Genomic DNA, 17,171 nt, shown 5'->3' on the forward strand with positions numbered 1-17,171 from the left:
AGAGTATCAACAGCTTGAGGAAATTCTGACTCCCACACATGGCTACTACTTTTTTTCCCTACTACCATTTAAAATTCTGAAATACTCTGAAACATTTCCCAGCTCGTTTTCACTGTAGTGATAAATTTTGTTGGAGCTTTTTGGTTTGTTTTTCTTATATGCAGCTGTTTTGGATTAATTGACTAGAAGTCTCCCCAGTCTCCTCTAAAAGCTAGATAATACTTGATTTAGTTTTGATTTGACCTTTGTCCGAAATATTGAAAAGTTATGTTTATGATGAGGCAGACCGACAGTAGACTATATAGAAGAAACAAGAAAAATGTCTTGTTTTAAATATAAAAACAAAAATCTTTTTTTCCTACTTGTCCTGGTTTAGGGCAAATTTGGGAGGAAACTTCCAAAGGGGTCACTAGAAAACAGATTCAAGTGGCTCCTCCCCCAAATGGTTTGGGAAAAGATTTTCTCGGAAAAAACCTGTTTCTTTAACAAGCAAAATATTCTCAAGCATAAGAAAAATGAATAATTTTCAACAATAAAACCTCTCACTGTTCTGAAGAGATGGCAAATTCAGAAAGTCATTGTTATGGGGTGTAGGTTGGCTCTCTCAGTCTCTTTATCAGTCCCTCCTGCACTGCAAAATGCCATGTCCCGCGCCCTGGTGGGTGACAGGTGCGAGCTCCTGGTGTTTTTCTGGGTTTTCAGTTCAGAGCAGGTTTGAACAGTTTCAAGAAAAAGAAAAGCCACAGTCTGGGGAGCTTCTGTGCCTCAGCTAGCTAAAAAAAAAAAAAAAAACAACAAAAAAACCCAACAAACCAAAATACCTAAAAAGCAAAGGAGAGCTCTCTCCTACTGTGCATGCTGCAGACAAGATAGTCTGTGAGAAGGAAAGCTGAAGCTCTTACCTATGGGTTTTTGAATAAAACCACCTCAGACATTCCACCGCTTCTCCTTCTCCCCCCCTTCACTCTCAGATCTAGTTTTAAATTTCTGGGCTAAACAGAGGAATGAGGATACAATTCAGCATCATAAAGTCACCCCAGGACACTACTTTTGCTACTAATTTTTTTCCTGTTGGTAAGTCTCCATATCTAAGTTCAATATTAAGATATTTGTGTTATGCTGTCATCAAGAAAAATTTTACTTTTCCCATCAGATGATGAAGATACAGTTTAATGAATCATTCTGAAATATTATGGGTTTATTTTCAAGTATTCCTTTAGGAATTTTCCTTGGAACCTGGACATACTCTAATTTTGAAGACCTGTCTTCAATGTGAATGATTTTTCTGCTCATTTTTCTATGATTTTATATTTATAAGCTGATGCAGAATAGTTACTTGGAGGCGTTATTAGCCAGCCAAAAGAGCTTGTGAATTGACAACCACAGGGAATAATCTGAGCCTTATGGTAGCATTTTTTTTCCTGAGATGAAGTAATTAGGAGTATTTCTTTTGTTGGAAGACGTCTGAGAAGCATCAAACAAAAAAAAATACTGGCAAAGATGGCTATTGTATGTTTGAGCTCAATTTTTATAGTCTCTGCATATACCTCTGTGTAGCTGTTAGTTTCATGACTTTTCTGACAGTAACTTACTTCATTGTCTCTAAAAATCTATTTTATTAAACAAGGTTTTCCTCTAGGTGCTTAATCAAAAAATCGTCCTTAAAAACCCCACAATCTGTCTTCTTAACAGAGCAAGTACTCCATATTTCATAGCAATGAGCACTTTTGCCTTTTGCATAGAACATACCAGGCAACTGCTGACATGCCAGCAATTTGAAACAGTATTTATATCTGAGAAAATTTTTGACCCATTCAAATGTGTTTTCTAAGTGTTAGTGTTAAAATTTCCTCTTCTCCTGCACCATTCTGATGAAATTGCTTGTGATAGTAGATCCAAATATTCAAGGCAGTGGCCAGTTTGTTCTACAGTTCTGTTTTATTATAATGCAGTAAGTTGAAAGATAGAATTTAATATACATTTGGATAATAACCTCCATTGACTACATTCTTTTACTAAGCCACAAACCTCTGACAGATAATATGAAGATTGCATAGATGTTATTTAAGAGTATATAAAAAAAAAGAGTAAAAATGCTCATAAAAAGCATTTAGTTTGTGATATTCCTGATGAAAATGTTGATGCTTCAATTCTGTATTTGAAGCATTGGGAGTAATCACACAGGTGTTGTTTATGTTAAAGTGCTATTGTTTGCCTAGAGCATTAAATGAAACTAATCTTCATTGCATATTAATTAGTATAAATACAGTATGCAGTAGTTTTGTTAATAGCTCTTGGTTTCTCATCCATATAAAAATGTTCATCTGAGAAGGTAATTAGAAGTATTCAAATTTAAAGATATTTTAGTTGGAAAATTTAAAAAGAAAGAGAATTTTATATAGTTTTGGTTTAAATATATTCCTTAATCACGTTAAATATCTTGTTATATCTCTTTGAGGACAGTGGTATGAAGTATCCTGAATTCAGAATGTGGAAATGAAAAGTGAATCTGTGTTCTGTCATTTTAGGAATACCAAGAGTTTCACAGTGTAGCTTCAGTCTGCCTTTGAAGTTAGTTTGCTTTCCAGCTCAACCTTCAAAAGCAGCAAACCACAAGCTAACTATTGATACCAACAAACCTCCCATCAGTTTTGTCACTGTTTTTCCAGGTAGGTTTTTAAAATATAAAAGATGTTAGAAGCTCCCAACAGGAATTGTTTGTCCATGTGAAGTAATGAGGTAATTAAAAAAGCTCATGTTAGTATATTGAAAAATACATTTTGAAATAAATGATGGCATAATATTTCTGTAATAATACACCTAGGGTAGTATACCTGCCTCTGGTAAAACTGCAGATTTATTTACATGGTATAGATCTAAATTTTGTGTATGCAGACAATAATTTTACATAAAATTGCTTAAGCGGTGTTGTAATGGGGAAAATTTGGGTATTAATTTAAAAGAAGGCATGCAGAGCAAAGCAGAAGTGGCAAGTGTTGTATATAAAGGGTACAGTTACTTAGGAGGATGCCTTGTAGAGTATTTGATGTATCAGCCTGAAGCTGATTATATTTAATAATTTCAGTAGACTTCTTGGACCAAAAAGAAGGCTTGAACATAGCATAATTTTTTGATGTGCAAAACCAAGCTATGTTCTCTATTCAGCATTATATTAAAGTAGTGTGACGGAGAAGTTTAATTCCACTTAGGATGGGATAAAGAAGAATAAGATTGAGTGCTATAAAGTGTACTGTTAAAAAAGTAAATTTTGCTGTAATCATGTGTTCACAATTTGGAAGGGAGAGGAGGTGAAAGTTATCACAGGAATACTCTGTGGTACAATATGTTGTAATTATAAGAAAAAGAGGATGCATTACGCAAAATGTTTTTGTGCAGGAAACCAATATCATGTTACTGTGCACTGGCAAACTGAGGGCTAGTTGCTGATATTAAATAAAATATAATGTATATAACTCAAAAGTGTAGAAAAATATTATCTAGAGATTTCAAGAGAATTAAAAGAAAGTGACTCAGTTAATAATACACTGGAAAAAAATAATACAGTTGACTTCAGTAAATATTTTGTGGCTATATCATGGGTCTAAATGATCATACTAGTACAAGAGAAATTAATAAACAGGACTTATAAAGTGGTTGTGAGTAATTTCAGCCTGGCAGCGATAAAGTTTTTGAAATTCAGATGACTAAGGTTCTGGAACAATTTGCCGAGAGCTGTATGGGCCAAAAAACTTTACTAATGTATTTTTAAGGAGTAGTTGCATCTTTTTTAAAGCTTATATAATATATTCGTCTGAGAACAGTGATGTAGGCTTTGTTGGTGTGTTTGCTTGTTTGTATTTTTTTTTTTTTTGTGGCATGATTATCTTCATTTTAAAGGTAAATATAACTTTTCTCTCAACTGGATGTACTGTGTAATGTTTGAAACATAGCAACATTTTTTTAAGGGTCTCTATCTTGAGGTTTTAATAGTGGGCTTCCATTATGGCTAAACAATAATGCTTTCAGAATAGCACGTTGTCTTTTATTTTTAAGCTGGGGATGCATTGTTGAGAACGCAACACAAAATATAAGACTGAGAAGGTATTAAAATGTTCTGATTTCTGTTAATTCCATTTACAGTGATTAAATACAAATAGTATGCTGTTTATGTTTCTATTCATTATTACGATGTAATTTGTGAACAAACTATTGGTGAATGCAATAAAAGTTGTATCTCTTCTCCCTGTTTTGCCTCATTTTCAGGAGAAGTAGTGGGAATAGTGGTGACAAAGAATAGTTTTTAAAATACAGTATCCTAAAATTAAACCTTTTAAATGGTATAACCCAGTACACAGAATGAAAAGAAAGATGGGCATGGATGGACTTTGAGGTGTATCTACTTTTAGCAAGCTAGATGTTTATTTTGCTGTGTACTGAAAGCTTAAAAGAGAGTGGGCTTAAGCATTTTAATGATAATTTCTGCAAAAGTTTTGCATAATTGTTTGAATTAATGGTGACCTTGCATCTGGTAAAAGGTGATAGTCTTTGGACTCTACACTAGTTGCAGTTCTTTTAGAATATACGGTCTCAGCGTCTGGGAGACTAAACTTTTGTTTTCAGTCTGAAGAAGGGAAACAGTGTATGGCTCACATTCCACCTGTGAATGATGGAAGGTTATACCAAACTGCTGATATTTGTTACTTTTGAACCCTAAGAAAGGAAACAATCTCATTCATCTGCTTGTGTAAAGACTGATATAGTCCTGGCTATGGATTGAAGTTTGCTGAATGCCAGTGTCAAATTACAGAAAATGGTATTTAACTTTCTTTTTCAGACTTTGTTGATCCATCTGAGGGTGACCAAGCAAATGCTTTGGGATTTCAGTTTTTAACTGGTTCAAAAGCCACTCTTCTTGCTTCGAAAACATCACGTAAGTTCTATCAGTATTAGAATAAAAGAAGTCTAATCATAAGTTAGAACATGTACAAAATGAGAATGTGGATCATACAAAGGATAGTCAGTGTTTGTAAATTTACACAGACGTTTCAAAGTTTTAATTGATGGTTTCTTACCTCCTCTCAAGAACAAAATTGTATAACAAAACAAAAAATTCATAGTCAAAATACAGTACACAACAGTGGTAGTTTTCTGAAGAAATTGGATTTTCTTAAAGCTTTTACCAGTGTTTTTATTCATAAATGAATACTGTCATTATAATAATGGAAAAAAACCCTCATCTTAAAGGAATTTCAACATCTGTGTTTGGAATTAGTCACCTTCTGAAATTTTTGGAAGGGATTAAAAAGCAAGTTTCTAACTTCCCACTGACTTTGTGTAATCCTTGACTTAAATTAGGCATCAGACCCTACTTGCTTCTCTATATCTAAGTAAATGCCCATCTCTTCTCTTTAGGTGTCTATATATCTTTGTAAGTAAAATATTATGGATTCAAGATCCTTATTGTGTTTACAGAGTGTATGAACATACATGCAGATATGCTGTTACCTGGTCCAGTATGTCTTGTATAGAGCAGTTTATGATTTAAATAGTCCTGTTTCAGCCACCTGAATTTCTGCTCTCTGAAAGAGATAGTTTCTCTTAATTTTCAAGAGTTTATGGTATTGCTCTGTACAACTGCTCAACTTGCTAAACTCTTTCTTGGCATGTGCCTTGGAACCAAATAAATTCAATTGTGTTTATCATTTTCCATGCCAGCAGAGCACAAAGTCTTCATATAATACAGCAAACTACAAATTGAAAAGCTAGAAAAGCAACTGTGCACTGCAGAGTGTTCAGTTGGAGCACCGTGTGAATGCTTGTAGAAACTGCTTTGACTGAAAAATCACAGTTTGCTTTGTTGATGTGAAATTTTTTCAACACAGGGATAATATTCCTTACTGTTTTCAGAAATCCATATTTGTGATGGGCTATATAAATATTGATGGGGTCAGCTGTGAGCTATGAGATAATATGTAATACCTTTTATAATGTAATCATATGTGTTAAAATCATCTGGAGAATAATTTTCATTGTACCAAGAATCATTTTGCATTTCTAAGGGCCAAATCTACCTGTATTGTTTTTTGTATGCATTATTTACATGCTGTTTAAGTGTTACTTTTTTAAAAAAATATTTCTTTGAATAGGAGATCTTAAACAGTTTTAACTAAACTGGAAGTACAATGATAATTTTTAAAAAGTAAAGAATTGAAAGGATTTACAAATAACTTTTTCCTGGATTGCAGTTTACATCTTTTTCTTGCATAGTTGTTAAATCTGATTACTGTAAGGACAAATTTGTTTCTATGTAATGAATATATTTTAGCTTCTACTGAAGGCCATCACTTTTCATCTCACACACCCCTACCCCCAGTCCTCAATCTTTTCCTCTCAGGTTTGTTTATTCACCAGCTAGGAGTGACGCTTGCAGTCTTAGAATAAACTTTCCCACACTGCTTTACTTGTGAAGTTCAATTTACAAAGGAGCTTCATAATATCTGCTTCTCTTAGTGTGGCTACTCATTTACTGTGTATGGGAATCCTAAGTTTAGAAAATAAATGAGTAGTATGATGTCACTTTCTATGTTAGCAGCCTGTTTCCAGGATCTGCTTCATGCATTGAACTGAGTTGGTTAGAGGTCTTAAGGGGAATTTGCTCATTTGAAATGTTACCTAACTAAAACTTATTTAGAGGTAAATATTTGTAAAAACTCTTATAGTCAAGCATAATTCAGAATATTTTATAAACAGAGGCTATTGATAATACAAAAGCATTGTTTGGTAGAATATCACAATACTGAAATTATTGTGCTTGACTAATAGATCTGTGAAACTAATGAATGTAGATGAAATTATGTATTATTTGGTAGGTACTTACTCTGGTATGTAACACTGAGCTTATACTTTTTGAAAGTGCATATGTATCATTTTAGTTGAGGAAGTGTTCTTCAAAAGGAAACTCATATGTGTAAATAAATTTTGACTAGAAGAAATGGTGTTTCAGAAAAGAAAAATAAGTTTTTAAGATCAAGCTTTATTTCTGGTTTTCCATGAAAGGAGGTTAACATGGACAATGGAAGAAGACCTCTTTTTCCAATATTCTTTATCAAATGAACCTTAAGTTCTGAATGGGAAGAGCTGCATGTGGCAATGAAGGTCATCAGGTTCAGCTGGGCTTCATTGCTGAAGCTGCTAACAGGAACAGCATTTATTTTCATTATAATTTTAAATTATATTAGCTAATCTATTTTGACCAGTGTAGCAATTGAAGATATTACTTCAACTTGTCAAGACTGCTGCATAGAAGACCTGCCTGAAGTACATCTTGACAGAAAATATATATTAAAAAGTAGCTTGCACTAGCTGGATTAAGACTTTATGGTGGTATTTTTTGGCTGAATTTTTTAAAACTGTCTTTTAATTGAAGTATAAGGAAGACTTGGCTGCTAATTGTGGCTGGTTTTATTTTCTTCTGATGTGGATTTTCTAGCTGAGAAGTGAAATCTTCTAAACTTCCTACTGGCAGAACAGCTATTCCTAATGAAGGTTGTGCTATTTGGACGGCTGGTTGTAATGTGAAAAGACTTTGTAACTTATTTAATCTATTGGTGCCCATCAGTTTCCTGCTTTTCTGATAGAAAATTTTCTGAAAAACTGTTGTAATCTTCTGTAATGGAGCTTATTTTAACTAAAATCTAATACAAGCTGATTAACCATCATAAAAGCATGGGATAAACAGAAGCACAGTTATTTTTTTCTTCTGTTTTACTGTATTTCTACTTAAAACATATATTTAGTTTAACTCCACATTCCCAGCTTTGTAACATTTCTAAATCTAATTTGTCTTTTTTGAGCCTTGGAAGATCACATAAAGCAAATTATTGCAATGTTCTCTACTCAGGCCATGGTAAAATTATATTATATTTGTATTGACCAACAAACAGTGTATGAAAACTAAATATGTAATTTGGAGGAAATTAGTTTAGTTCATTTTAAACCATTAATGTATTAGATATGTCAATTATAAATGGAATGACTGTAGATTTGGCCTGAAAACATCTGAGCTAATTTCTGTCAAGGAAAAATCACTTAAGGCAAAGTATGATGATACATCCAATTAAGTCCAGCCATTACATTGTGAGTATTTAAAAAAAATGGATATTAGGTAGAATGCTATCTTTAGCAGATGATGTTCTTTTCTTTAACAGGCGTGTTTTTAAATAAAACTTTCTTCTTTCCTGTTAACACTATAAACAGAATTTATCATTCTGTATTCAGTGAAATATGTATCCTGGGAATGATGCCAGTGGTAATGTCAAACAATCTGAATTACTAACGTTGAGAAAATTTAAAATAAGTACATTGAGGTTTAAAAGAATTCTGGAATTTGATTTACCATGGACCTTTTAAACAAGGGCAAAAAATAAGGAACGATTTTTTTGTCAAATCCTCACAGCTGCCTTTCTATCTATCTGTTTTTTGTTAGTTAATGGCAGATGTGTAATGAGAAGATGTAAGGAACTTGTGTTTGAAAATGCTTTATGTGAAAAATTTAAAGTTGAAAGGCTACTATGATTTTCCACAATGTGTTTCTCAACAATTATTACTTAATATCAGTTAATTCTGTTAATTAAATTAATATTAATATTAGTTAATTCTGATTCCCTAGAAGCTGGAAAGAGGGTTATACAAATATGAACTGGAAATAAAATCTCATTCCACTAGCCTGGTACTTTGAAACTCACTAAAATCTGATGAGTTAAATGAACTTGCTGGGACAGATAACACTAGCTAACAGGTTGTTTTTTTCACTTCAGTTTATATTAACACTTTTCATTTCTACTCCGAGCCATTTTTACAAAGTCATAGTATATAGCTGGATAAGAGTCACTTTCTACTAATATTAGTTGAATTTAAGGTGAAACATAGCACAGTCAATAAAATACAAGTATTTCTTTAACAATAGTGAATGTACCTGTCTTAAGAAAATCTCATGTAAACTTTGGATACAGTTAGCAAGTTCTATTTGCTTGTTAGCTAAACCATTGTATAATGAATTTAAGTGTCTGAAAACCGTGTTTAATAGTCTCGTTTTCGTTCTTGTACTCAAAAGAACGATACAGGATTCAGAGTGATGAGTTGGAAGACCTTTGGCTGGTAACAAAAGAGCTCATATACCGACTAGAAGAGCATTTCAAGAAGCAAAACTGCAAGGATTTTGCATGTACCTTTTCTGGTTCAATTCCCCTGCAAGAATATTTTGAACTAATTGATCGACATTTTGAGGTATGTTACATAATATGTGAATTGCTAATGGTCTCCTAGTTAAAACTGGATTTTACTCTAATGGTTAATCAGATTACAACTATAGTATCACAGGCATTTGGCTTTCAGAAAATACAAAGTTGTATCTGAGGGAATGTCCCTTCAGATTTAAAAAAAACCCTGCCCTTGTAGAAGTAGCATTGAAGACTCAAGGAAGTTTGCCAGATCAGAAATAAAAGAAATGTAATTACTTTTTTCTGTTTGGCCATGCAGATGACAATGAAAAATCTCCAGTAGTTCAGCTAGCTTGTAGAAATAGCTTATAAAATAAAATAAAATAAAATAAATGCATTCTTTCCCCCATACCTTTCCAAGAAAAAAAGAGAATAGCTACTTGAAAATTTCTATTAAACTCATGTATTTGGGCTAAAGCAAGAACATACGTATGCAAGAATGAGAAATACTATTGGATGTTCTTTCATGCTGCCAGATTTTCTGTATCTGGAAGTGTAGCTGTCATGACACAGAAAGATGGTCTATAGATCCTGGTCCATATTTCAAGCTCTCGAATAGTTATTCTATTTTCTTTCAACTGATTTGAGAGTAAAAAATGTTGTTTTTTTAAAAGTGACTGTTATTATAGAAATACCTTAAACTTAGGCTTCTTTAGATTGTATAATAAGCTTAAATAGAATAAAGTTTGAAATACAGGTGTGGTTTCTGAGGTGCTAATTTATGTTGCAGCTGGCTCCTTTGAAATTTCTGAATTTTTTCTGTAATTATCTGGTCTAAAAAATGTCAAATGATCTATCTTATGCTTCCATCCCTGTTAGTTTTAACACATTATTTTTTGGCAGGCTTAGGACAATATTGCCTGAGTAATCCCTTACCTGAGATGTCCCTGTTTTCCTACTACTTCTAGTAAAACTTCATAGTGTTTTGTTTTCCCTTAGCACCTTTGAACTGTTTTTCATAATAATGTACTGACAGAATGGCATTTGCTTATTTTAAAATATAATCTTGTATGTAAATTTAAGAAACGTACCTTTTCTCTTCAATATGTGGCACTTTCGCTTGCTTTTGGAAAGCTGTGTTTCTTGATGTTTCTTCTGCTAGTTATTATGTAAGCTGTACAGAGGTATCACAGCTTTTTGCAAGACTCATCTTTAGTAATTTTTATTTTTGAGGCATATACTGGAAAATGTACATCAAGTGCCCAGATAATAAAAATTCCTATTTTTATCTTTTAATAATTTTATCTTTTAAATGTTTTTTTTTTTTTGAACACTTCAAGGAATTTTGTTGCTGTTAGCTAATCAATACAGATAAAGGGAAAAAGGATTTAGCTTCATAAACAGATGACCATTCAAGCAGTACAGAGCTCAGTACTTCTGTTCATGCTAAGGGAATAACCATTTGCTTTCTACTGCAGTGAATATCAAGTCCAGTACACTGTATATGTGTTGTAAATAGTACGCCATACCAAGAAGAAGCCTTTGTGTCTTGGTTGTGACATTTCAGTCTTGTTAATAGGCTTCTTGATGAGATATTTATGCCTTTCCACAGGTTATTATGGCTGTTGACAATTAGTTTTGATTACAGTGGCAAATGATAATTCTTGAAAGTATTAAGCTTTACAAGGTGTGTAAAGTATGAAAGTGCCATAAACTAAATCGTATTTGAGAATTTCACTCTGTCTCAAAAATTTTCCCTTCTCCCATTTCATTTGGAATGTGCATGCATACATGTATATGAGCCTTAACCTGAATTCTTGAAAACCCTTAAATTGCAGCTACGTTTGAATGCTGAGAAATATCAGGAGCTGTTATCTGAAAGGGCTGTACAGTTTCGAGCTATTGAGCGGCGACTGCTGACACGATTCAAAGACAAAACTCCAGCTCCTCTTCAACATCTGGACACCTTGCTAGAAGGAACATTCAGAGAGGTCAGTGCAGTTTGATTATGAGCCTAACCTTTCTTTATCTTGTTGGTAAAACCTGGCTTAAAGCATATAAGCTATGCTTTCCTGGTTGCATTTACCATCCAAGAGACCAGGAAGCAGTAATTTGTTTAACCAAATAGTCCCTGTAACTTTCCAGATGATTTGCAATAGTTTTATTTAATCTGTGACCACTAAATCTTTACTCCTGGGTCATACCAGCTTGACAGTACATCATTCTTTCCTAACTGATGTTGATAGTGTAAATATTTTATAGTTCATGTGAAAACATTTTATCATTCATAGTCTGTGTAAATATTTTATGGTACACTGTAAACTGGTGGAATGGTTTGGCTGGTGTAACATTCACAACAAAATTGTCTGAGACTAACCATGTCCTTCCTATGGGGATTTATGTTCTAATCATTTCAGAATGTGATATCTGCGGAAGAAGAGTGTTTTTAAAACAGAATCCTACCCAAACCATCCCCATACTGGACAAAGAGTTAACCATTTTTTTCCTCCTGCCTCCTGTGTTGCTTTAGGATACTTTTTCATTATTTGTCTCCTTTGTAAAGAGCTTATTTTACATGTTTTGTGCTTTTCTGTTGGAGAATCTGATTTTACTTTCTGACATGCCTTGTTCGAGAAGCTGAGTCACAATTAGAGTCCTTACTAGAAAAAAGACTTACCTTTGCAGTGCTATATATCACAACAACTAAAATCCAAAGGCATTAAGGAAAAGTATTTTCCCCTACTGTTTCATCCAAGAAAACATTTCTTTAAATTGGAGAAAATTGCCTTTCCATGCATGCTTATATGTAAGTCAGATTTGCTTTTATTCCAGTCTGTACTGAGTTCACAGTAATATTCCAGTCTATACTGAGTTCACACGAGTTCGCATGAGATGATTTGAGTTTGAAAGTGGGGATTTTCTGGTTGCTTTGATAAATACTAAGTATTGTGCTAGATGGGTTATTCTTTAGCACTTTGAAATGGCATGACTATATAAGCCTGAAAGATTAACATAAGTGAGTTTCTTGAGTCTGCTTTTGCTGTGTAGAACTTTTTGCTTATAAACTTCAGAGCAACTGGGATGTGCTTGGCAGTTTTCTTGTGTAGTTGATTTGAAAGCTGAATGCTGAGAATATGGCAAAAGTCAAGTTGTTGAAGTAGATGCATATGGCCAAAGGTTATTTTATAAAGTCCTTCAAACCAACATTAGATGGGTGCTTTTCTTAGCATTACTGTTGTAGGCTTTTTGAATTGTAGTTAGTGTAGTTGAAAGAAAAATGAGGAAGATTTCTCTTCCAAGAACAAACGTTTACATTTTGTCATAATTATTTAAACTTGGTAGGTTTCTTGATAGATTTCCTTTGTAATTTCTTTTCTCTGTGGGAATCCCCTTCCAAGTAAGAGATGTTGTTATTGTTATTATATTATAAACAAAGTATTGTAAAATGGTCATTGCCATAGAGACTCCGCTGCTGCATGTGTTGTTTTGAAAGTGAGAGCTGTGGTAGGATTTAATACTGACTCTTCCCTGGGGGCGAAATTAAATTGCTCAATGTTGCATTTTCTGTATTAGAGAAGACCTTGTTTTAATTAATTCAGAATCATACTCTGTGTTTATTTGAACAAGTATGTCTAATGCAAATAGTTGAAACATTCAAAATACAATAAATGTGTTTCTGAAAAGGAATAATGAGGCTGTTTAATATGAACATTACAAAGTCTCATTTACGCATGTAGCTTTTTGACATTGAAATAAATATGCTTTTTATGTTTTCATAATGCTTGGAGAATCTCATCTCCTCACTTATGTTAAATATTTTTATAATGAGAAAAGAAAAATATTGCCTTGTTTTATTCCCTCATGTTTCACTAAAGTAGTTGTTATGTGAGAAGCAAGGTTTTGTTAATTCTAACACTGTGTTTTGTACTTAGAAGGGAAATGTCTATATTTTGGTTTTATAGTGTATTCCAAATATTTTCATCTAGAGCAGAAACGGGTTTCCAGTTATTGAGTGTGTGATTTTATTAGTCTTTTTAACACAGAATCTCCAGGACTTGGGCACTATATGAATTACATTCTTAGTTGAATAATTATTATAGTGTAGGGCTTTTTTAAAAATTGAAGCTTTAGTATTATAACCTCTGCAAATCCACAGGGCTATAATGATGCCTTGTACTGCTGCCTGTATTTCCTTGCAGATGTACAACCTTTTTATGAACAACCTTTTAAATACAAACAAAATAATGTATATTCAACTCATGTAGTTTCATTGTCTAGGTGTGATAAATACCTACTTTGAACATGTTCTGTATGGTTTCTTTGCCCACCTGCAAATTGCTATGAATTTCTGAACGAGTCAAATTTTACAACTGAAATAGATTTTAAGTGTTAATTTTCAGATTTTAAACTTCAAGTAACAGTTGTGTTTATGTGATAGGTAGGTAACTGTACAGTGCATGTCAAAGTTATAGATGTCAAACTAGAGAAAATTAATCAAGCTGCATTTCATTCCCTGGTAAAAAACATTTCTATTTATGAAGTAATTTTTGCATTAATCCTTGTACGTTGCCAACAAGGCAGGCTATATTTAGTGCCCCAATAAAATTACTGATTGATGGATTGTAAGGAAACTTTAGCTTTACTTTCCATCTTGACAGTAATGAAATGTGTAAGCCGGCATCAGTATTTGCAATGACAAAAAGCTTGCTTTTGGTTTTATAGTCCTGTTTACATTTTCTTCTAGAATTTGACTTTCTGAAGTAGTATTTTAGATCTACATAGATTCAAGTGAGTGTTAACAAAAATTTACAAATAGTGACATCAGGTGTTCCATTCTGGAAGGAAAAGGAAAGCTGATATATGCATAGTAGTCTTGAACATTTGAAATAGGAAATGTTATTCTTATGATCTTTGAGGAAGGTTTGTAGCAAGGTGCTATGAAAATAATGAAAAAAATCAATTTGCGATAGATGATATTTATATGCCTATGAAATTCTTGATCTGGTAAAAAAATTAGCAGTACACTTGGACATGCTACTAGTGCATGCTCTAAGAAAGGATTTTAATTAGATACATTTAAAAGCCATTGAATGGTAGTTGAGATTCTATCTATATTCTGTAGTTTAAAGGACGTAAAATATGAAATGAAATTGCAGCAAATTTTATGGTAGCTGTTGTAAACAGCATGTACTTTTTATAATGCTCCCCTACTAGAGACATGATATTGCTTGAAAGTGCAGTTTAATAATCTTTTATGTCTACGTGTTTTCTGTTGTAATGGAAAGAATATTCATAGTTTGGCAGTGGCTGCAGCTTCTTACCCTGAAATCATAATTTTCATGCATTGACTCTTGGCAAATATTACTTGAATTTTCAGGCACAAGCTGGAATTAATAAATATCATAAAAATGAGATGCTTCAATTTCTTATTTCAACCCACATGGATTTTATCCTACTGAATATAAGCAATATTACCTGTAAGCTGTATTTAACCCTGTTTGGAACCCTGCCACAGTTACATTTTTTTTAGGGAAGAAGACGGATGAATTTTAAATATGGGGTGGAGTTCTCCACGGACACTGACTGTTCTTTAACTAACCAATTTTAAATACTTAAAACATGAATCTGAGATAAGATGAAGCAGTTTCAGTTTACAAAAAAGAATGTAATTATAAGGCAATCACTTCTACCTTGCATTGCTTCTGTTTGTATTACAAATAAAGTCAGAAAAAGCAAGACAAATCATGATTTTCCCTGTAGCCTCACACTTCCAGTATGTATAGTATAGTTCCCTTCCTATTCTTTGATGGCACTGTTGTGCAGTACCTCAGGTTTCCCCATGATCTTAGGTCTCTTATTCTCCACCCTGTAAAACTATTGACTTTCTTGTGCTTTCTAATGATGAGATCTTATCTTTTACCCTTGGCCCCAGTATCCCTCTGACAGTTGCTTATTTGTGCACTGTCAAGCCAGCGCATGAATTAGTGCTGACTGGCAGCAGCCACCTACCCAGACAAGAGGGATGATGCCCTCTGTCTCAGTAAAGAGTGTTTCTCTCCCAGTCTGCTAATTAAAAAACAAACAAACAAACAAACAAAATAAACCCAACCATGTAGAGGAAGGGAATGATTTCTGGCTCTTCTTATTACTGTACAATTTTGTGTGGTCATTGGAAATGACAGTTACTAGGAATGGACTGACAGAACAAATCTGGCATAAATGGCCAGCACAGTTCCATAGCCTTAGACATCTTGACTTAAGAAGTACGTATTTTCCAGATTGGGTCTTTTGAAAAAGATCAGTGATACATTTTAGCTTTTCCTTCAAGTACTTTATAAATTTGAGACGATCTTCCGTTAGTGAAAGGACCTAACACACTTTTCTAACCAGAACAAATTGATGCTGAAAATTTGCTTCCTTTATTTTCTCCTAATTCAGCTATTTATCTGTGTTCATCTTATTTATATGAGTATTGAATAACCTATCTCAGAAATACTTTGCTCTAAGTAGTAATAAGGTAATTTTCAATGTGATTTCCTGATCCTACTCAGTAAACCATTAAAAGCTGTCCAGATTATTCTTCTGTATTTAATACACAGTTTGTATTTATCTTATCTTGTAAGTTCTGTATATGAACTGCATCTTGAAGAGCTAAATGAACATGGAAATTTTTCACCTAAAAACTCTTCTTGAAACAAGTGGAAAAGCTTCCAAATAGTCTTGCTGATTTCAAGAAGTGCTTATGGGTTTTTCTTTTAAGGTATTAGTAAATAACACAATTCCTACAGATTTGTTTTCCAGTGTGACTTCCTTCATCTGTTCTCCCTACTGGAAACTAAGTGTAGTTTTTTATCATCAGTCTGTTAAAAGTCATCAACAAATACAGTTGTTTCCAGGTAGAGACCTCATGATTCCTCATTTAGAATAAAGAAGGCAATTCCATCAGGAGGATTCATTTTAATTACTTGCATGGCAGTAAACCATATAGGAATTTGTTGCATGTTACTGAGAAAGCTTCATCCACCTATAAATGTAGCCCTTTTCCTTGAGGTCTATCATGTGACCCATCCCTTAATATACAGTCCCGGATGTTAGCTGGGCATCTTAGAGCATTCAGTAGAGACTTCTGAATAAACAAGTGAATTTTTGCAAAGTATTTGGAATCCAGATGTCTCTAAATGAATGCACTGGTTCTCTTAATTAGTAATGTCACAGGAGTTGCCTTTTTCATATGGAAGTCATGAAGAAAAGTGCATATCTTTTCAGAACTTTGTGAACTTGTTTTTTTGCAACTTTTTTGATCCTTTTGGAACTCTTCAATCCCATATAATTTTCAGAATGACACTGAGTAGCTGTACTACATGACAGGATCTGTTCTGGCCTCTAATCTTAAAAGTTGATGTTTAGGTAATCAAATCTAAAGCTACCTTTGTGGCATTCTTTTTCTCAAAGAAGGAAAAATATTTAAAGCAGCAGACCACTAAAGCATGTAAGATCAGATTTGCAGCTCAAAGAAAATATAGCTCATGTTAAACAGTTAGCTGATTTTTTTTTTTTAGAAAAGCCTCCAAAAAAAAAGAACAAACTTTCCAAACTAAATGTATGGAGAAAAAGATAATCTTTTTAATCTCTGAGCAAATGTAGAAGGCTGAGGGAAGTGCACTAAATATTTATGTTTCTTGAGATTTCACCAGAATATGTGATTAAACTGAATTTTGGACAGAACTTAAAGGAACTTAGAATCTTTCTGAGCACATCTTACTTAACCAGAGAATTGTAAGAAATTTTTAGCCCAATGTTACTGATCATACATGTTATGCCTCTTTTGTTGTGATTTGTGATTAAGCAAGAGTGTTGAAACCTTGTCAAGCAATATTTTATGTATTAAAATACTGTGTACTGGTTCTTGTCCATTTTAGAGTATTTGACACTGTCAGGCAAAATTATTTTTGG

General features: G+C 33.3%; 1 protein-coding gene across 1 annotated transcript in view; it reads left to right on the forward strand.

Moving 5' to 3' along the window:
* Positions 1–17,171, forward strand: part of BBS9 (Bardet-Biedl syndrome 9) — a 194,357-nt gene that overhangs the window by 68,290 nt on the left and 108,896 nt on the right. Inside the window, exons 16-19 of the mRNA XM_062505631.1 lie at positions 2,529–2,669; positions 4,835–4,930; positions 9,113–9,285; positions 11,057–11,209. Coding sequence (XP_062361615.1) covers positions 2,529–2,669; positions 4,835–4,930; positions 9,113–9,285; positions 11,057–11,209 — 563 coding nt within the window. The remainder of the gene's footprint in view (positions 1–2,528; positions 2,670–4,834; positions 4,931–9,112; positions 9,286–11,056; positions 11,210–17,171) is intronic.

This window comes from Cinclus cinclus, chromosome 1 (assembly GCF_963662255.1).
Source record: "Cinclus cinclus chromosome 1, bCinCin1.1, whole genome shotgun sequence".
Taxonomy (NCBI): Eukaryota; Metazoa; Chordata; class Aves; order Passeriformes; family Cinclidae; genus Cinclus; species Cinclus cinclus.